At 42.8% G+C, this 6,000-nt stretch overlaps 1 protein-coding gene across 2 annotated transcripts in view; it reads right to left on the bottom strand.

Moving 5' to 3' along the window:
- Positions 1 to 343: 343 nt before the first annotated feature.
- Positions 344 to 6,000, bottom strand: part of RAB30 (RAB30, member RAS oncogene family) — a 124,798-nt gene continuing 119,141 nt past the window's right edge. For both annotated transcript variants that reach the window (XM_056794910.1, XM_007490883.3), the window contains 2 exons: positions 4,831 to 5,014; positions 344 to 2,162 (listed from right to left, as the gene is read on the bottom strand). In XM_056794910.1, the coding sequence (XP_056650888.1) occupies positions 1,912 to 2,162; positions 4,831 to 5,014 (435 nt within the window). In that variant the 3' untranslated portion in view covers positions 344 to 1,911. The remainder of the gene's footprint in view (positions 2,163 to 4,830; positions 5,015 to 6,000) is intronic.

Raw genomic sequence — 6,000 nt, 5'->3', positions numbered from 1 at the left:
GCTATCCTAAGAGGTATAGGTTTCAAACAAATATAGTCAGGATCTAGGCCTAAACCACCATCTGACCCAGTCCCATTAGCCATGGGTATAGAAGTCTAGATGAAAAGGAAAACAGGCAACCCCCAAGCCCAGTGAATTGCCAGAAATATCTTTTCAACACCATGTTGTCATGACACAATTCTTTTCAGTTCATTAGCATCTGAATGTAATGATATTGGGACTGAGGTCCTCTTCAATAATCACAGACTCGCAAGATCCCCTTGTTCCATTATCCATCCCTTGTCACATCCTAAATAGCACACCACAAAAAGGTTTGCAAGGATTGACACCATACAATGGTAAATTTGTTTCCAATTTGCATTTACGTCAACGAGTAAAATGAAACATGGTCGATATATGGCACTAAAGAGGGTGTAGCAAAAATAAGTAAGTGCTTCCATTTTGAGTAGGCTTAGCCAAGTTATACATATATATGAGTTGGAAACTTAAAACACAAAAGCAACAAGAAGTAACATGAAAAGTGGTGAGTCAGTTATTCTTTCACATGGAGAAGGTTCCTGAATCATAATTGATCTTTCTTCTATGAAACTAGAGTTTCCTAAAGTGATTGAGACATACATAAAAAATGATTCAGATACGTCGCACCTCTTGCCTCACTCTACAACGTATTAAAAAACAAAACAAAACAAAAAAACTACAAATCATACGTCTGGATCTTGGTGGGTATGGCAAGAATTATCTCAATAGACCTTCATTATTCAAAGGCTTGGTGGGCTGCTGTCAAGACTGTGCTCTGCTTTGAACCCTATATTGTCATCAGGAAATCCACAGTATTTTGGTCAGCTCTGCTCTATGTTTTTAACACTATCTTTAATTTTTTGGAGCTACTTTGTTACTTTAGGACAATATTACCATCCGTTGAACTTTTTTTTAAAAACTATTTTCAAATGTTTTCCTCTATGTAGGGTTGGGGTTAGGGAGCAAGGGAGTGGAGTGAAGGAAGGACAAAATGGCGGACAGTTAGGAAGAAGAAATGGTTCCACTTTCCAACACATCAAAAGAGAAGTATAGCTCCTTCTGACCAACTCAACTCTAATCTAGAAAAGGAGGTAATGAGACGTGGAGAAATAGCACTTTTTATCATACTTCCCCTATTTATTTCTACATAACACATTCAGAGGATACTAATGTAGTAAAACGTTTGGTCTAAGGAATTGTCAGCTGAACCATTAGCACCAAAAGGAGTCACAAGGCCTGTATCCTTTGTTAGCCATGATTGTTACTGTTTGTTGTGGATTTGAGGTCCTTTGAATTTCTCCATTCCAAAGTTCTTGAAAGGGCCTGTGGCCAAGAGATGTACTACAATTCAAACTCATTATGGAGTCGATGCTGAAAATCCCTCAGGATGTGGCAGACCCACCAATGGGGTTGTCATTGGCCTTCCCAGTGTGTGGTTGGCTGGCAGGCTAGAAAATCGAGGTGCTCAAAAGATCTCAGAGAAGACCCTACCCATCCACCAAATGCTGGGCAGAATTGCTCTTTTGGGGGGTTGATGGAGAGGTGTTTCCTCCAGTCGGTCCAGAAAGACTGGTTGGGGGGTGTTTTATTCTTTGCTTTTTTAAAAACAAAAAGCAACTATCACAGCACATGCTCAGCATCTCGGGGAGCTCCTAGTACAATCTTCCTCTCACTCCAGCCCAAGCCTGCAAAAGGGTCAAACCATGTGAATGTTCTGCTAGTATTGGCCTGTGGGCAACGCCCGTGGCCTGCCATGCTTTTTAAGCTCAGCAACCTGGAGAAGTCAGAAGGTCCAAAGAGCAAGAACCACCATCTTTGCTCTACCTCCCAGGAACTACTGGCCTATCAGAGCAGGCATGGATTCTTTTCTCCTTCTCTGCCTCATATCAGCTTTTAATTGAAATTACAACAAGTCAAATAGCTGATGCTTTTCCCTTCTCCTGGTAAAGGGGAGGCCACATTGTTCACAAGAGTATTCTGCCTGGCCTCACTGATCAGTCGGCACGCCAAGTCCAGGAAGAGTTTCTCCACGTTATCAGACTCCTTGGCTGACGTTTCCAAGTAATACATGTCCTGAGCCTCGGAGAACTCTTCGGCTCTTTGCTGGGAGACTTCTCTCCTTTCAGCTAGATCGATCTTGTTGCCTGTAGCAGGAGAAAAGACAGAGGAGTCACAGAGGATCTGGTGAGCCCAGAAACACCTCAGTTGAGATCAAGACTCGAGGTCGGCCCCACTGGCGGGTACAGAAAAGCTCACAGCCACTCTGGGCGATTTTTATTTTAGAATGCCACTGCCACCTAATGTAGGCTCTCCTACGGAGCTCGCTGGCTTTGCCCCTCCAGGCTCTCTCTACATCTCCATTTAATGTCTTTGGATGGAATCCCAGAAAGCAGCGTTTTCACTCGGAGCCTTTGAAAGGTCTCCCTGTGATACAAAACGCTGCTGTTCCAGATCCCGTGACGTCCACTTTTACCCAGGAAAGTGTTTCAAGCGTCCATCCACATGGATCCCAAAAAGGTGTTTCCAGATCTGCCCTCTGGTCATGTGCATGTTTTTCAGCAAGTATATGGACCGGGCTTCATGGAGGCTGACCATGGTGAACAAGTCCTGCAGACTGGAAGCATGAAGCACTAAAGGAAAACCCCGCATGAAGATTTATTCTCTAATAGCACCAAGAATTCTGCCCCCTGCAGTTCCAAAATTGGGGTTGCCATTTCATGCATTAGAGGTGTTAAAAGGAAAATCCCATCCCCAAAATACACCTATAACAGAGGTAAGTGAGGAATGTAGGTATTCTTAATAGCCACACTTTAATTTAATGCAGCAAGCATTCTCAATGGCCAGACTTTCATGATTGAACATTAACTACTGGGGGGCAGCTGGATGGCTCAGTGGATGGAGAGCCAGACCTAGAGACAGGAGGTCCTGGGTTCAAATCTGACCTCAGATACTTCCTAGCTGTGTGATCCTGGGCAAGTCACTTAACCTCATTGCCCAGCTCGTACCACTCTTGTGTCTTGGTACCAGTACACAGCATTGATTCTAAGATGGAAGATAAGGATTTTTTAAAATATACATAGAAAAAGTATGATTTGAAGGGTATAAAAATACTCCAACCAGTTGGTTAGTTAAGTATTTGTTAAGAATCTACTATGTAAAGGTGGTGAGGTAGCACAATGGATAGAGTGCCAGGTCTGGAGTTGGGAGGAACTGAGTTCAAATCTGGCCTCAGACACTTCCTAGCTGTGTGACCCTGGGCAAATCCTTTAATCCCCATTACCTCACCCTTACCACTCTTCTGCCTTGGAACCAAAATATACTATTGATTGTAAGGCAGAGAGAGGTATGGGCTTTTTAAAGAAGGAAAAAAAGAAAATTAGTAGCACTTTTACATGATTACTATAAAAGATAGTTTCTCTACATTCTAAGGAACAACTTTAGAGGTCAAAAATGGCCTTAGTGTATTTCACTGAAAATCTCATTTCTGGTTAATGCATGAACCACTTCAGTAAATCACGACCTCTTCTATCAGAATATCATTCTGACTGTGTTCAGAAAGATCAAATAAATGAAACAGCAGTTTCCCAAGCAAACTCCTCTGAAAATTTATAATAAACACACACACACACACACACACACACACACACACACACACACACACACACACACCAAATCTTTACCTTCTACAAAAGGGGTGAGGACTAGGCAAATAGGGTTTAGTGACTTGCCCAGGGTCACTCAGCTAGGAAGTATCTGAGGCCAGATTTGAACCTAGGACCTCCCATCTCTAGGCCTGACTCTCAATCCACTGAGCTACCCAGCTGCCCCTGGCATTCATTTTTAATAACAAGGCTAATAGTAGTTCCCATACATAGATCTCTTTAAAAGAGCTTTCCTCTCAACCACTCTATGAAATAGATATTGAAAATTATCCCCATTTTATAGTTTAGAAAACTGAGGTTCAGGGGGCAGCTGGGTGGCTCAGTGGACTGAGAGCCAGGCCTAGAGATGGGAGGTCCTAGGTTCAAATCTGGCCTCAGATACTTCCTAGCTGTGTGACCCAGGGCAAGTCACTTAACCCCCATTGCCTAGCCCTTACTGCTTTTCTGCTTTGGAACCAATATACATTATTTATTTTGAGAAGGAAGGAAGGAAGGAAGGAAGGAAGGAAGGAAGGAAGGAAGGAAGGAAGGAAGGAAGGAAGGAAGGAAGGGAGGGAGGGAGGGAGGGAGGGAGGGAGGACGGGAAGGAGGGAGAGAGAGGAAGGAGAGAGAGAGAGAGAGAGAGAGAGAGAGAGAGAGAGAGAGAGAGAGAGAGAGAGAGAGGGAGAGAGAGAGAGAGAGAGAGAGAGAGAAAGAGAGAGAGAGAGAAAGAGAGAGAGAAAAAGAAAGAAAGAAAGAAAGAAAGAAAGAAAGAAAGAAAGAAAGAAAGAAAGAAAGAAAGAAAGAAAGAAAGAAAGAAAGAAAGAAAGAAAGAAAGAAAGAAAGAAAGAAAGAAAGAAAAGAAAAGAAGGCAGGAAAGAGAAAGAAAGAATTAATTTATTCCAAGGCAGAAAAGTGGTTAGGGCTAGGCAATGGGGGTTAAATGACTTGACTTGTCCCAGGGTCACGCAGCTAGAAGGTGTCTAAGACCAGATTATATCCCAGGACCTTCTGTCTCCAGGTCTGGCTCTCTATTCACTGAGCCACCTAATTGCCCTAGAGAAAGTATAGATCATTCATGTAAACACACAGTACCTTATATGCCACAACACCCATTATAAAAGTGAACTACTCTTTTTATTAACATGAATTACTTTTGAGCCTCACTTACCCACTAATACAGTGATGACCTTGTTGCTGGCATACTGCTCTATTTCTCTTAGCCATTCTGGAAGACAGCGAAAAGATTCCTCACAGGTGATATCGTAGGTGAGTATCAAGGCATTGGCACTTCGGTAGTAACTCTGGGTAATTGATCGGAATCGTTCCTGTCCTGCTGTGTCCCAAATCTGCAGCTTTGGGAACACAAGAAAAGAAAAGGATTGGGGATAGGAAGAAAGGATTCGTTACTAGCCGCCATTTGCAATGACAGAGCTTCCAATCAAAGGCTTCCATCATAATTTTCCATCCTAGAAAGACACATAACACTTCTTATTTCTTAGGAGTGTTTTAGAGTGGGAACCAGAGGATGAAAAGAGGGATGGAGATCCTTATTTTTTTTAACTTGCTTTTTGTTGTTGTTTCTTTCTGGGCTTGCTTTTTTAAAAATCCCTTTTCAGCTTTAGTCCTCAAAGATTTTTAAAATTCAAGGCACAGAAGAGTCAGACATTCCAGCTTATTCCCTTGGAAGCTGAAGGGCCATGCTCTTTCATGTGACTTTTAGCATTTCAATCAGTAACTGGACAAGAAAAACAGAAAACCTACAACTCTTTCCTATTCTCCACTTAAGAAGCAATTCTTAACATATTCCTTCTGCTGATGACTATAGAAGCAACATGTGATCAGTTCAAGCAATCCCCAAGTTTCATTGTGCCAGAACAAAAGTGAAACAGTCCCTTAACCTCAGGGGGTTGCTAGCCTAGCAAGGGGAGAGATACAAATATAGGTTTATACAAATATACAAGAGAACTTGTGGGGGAGAGGCATTGGCAGCTGGGTCAGGAAAGGCTTCATGTATAATGTGGTGCTTGAGCTGAGCCTTGAAGGAAGCTAGAGATTCGACACACCAGGGGGAAAGGGTAAGGCAGGTGAGGCACATGATCAAGGACCAGCAAGAAGGCCAATTTGGCAGGACCACAGTGTTCCTGAAGGAGAGTAATATGAGGAGAGCTAAAGGCAGGCAGGAAGGAGCTAAAGGACTTTAAAAGCTAAAAAGAAGAATTAAAATTTATTCCTAGAAGTAATCAGGAGCCACCAGAATTTACCCAGGAGAGACAGGGTCACTTTAGGGAAAGCCACATTGGCATTGGTATGGAGTATGGATTGGAGGAGAGAGACGAGG

Source organism: Monodelphis domestica, chromosome 4 (assembly GCF_027887165.1).
Source record: "Monodelphis domestica isolate mMonDom1 chromosome 4, mMonDom1.pri, whole genome shotgun sequence".
Lineage (NCBI taxonomy): Eukaryota > Metazoa > Chordata > Mammalia > Didelphimorphia > Didelphidae > Monodelphis > Monodelphis domestica.
Note: the sequence above shows the minus strand (reverse complement) of the source record. Positions and strands in the feature narration are given on the sequence as shown.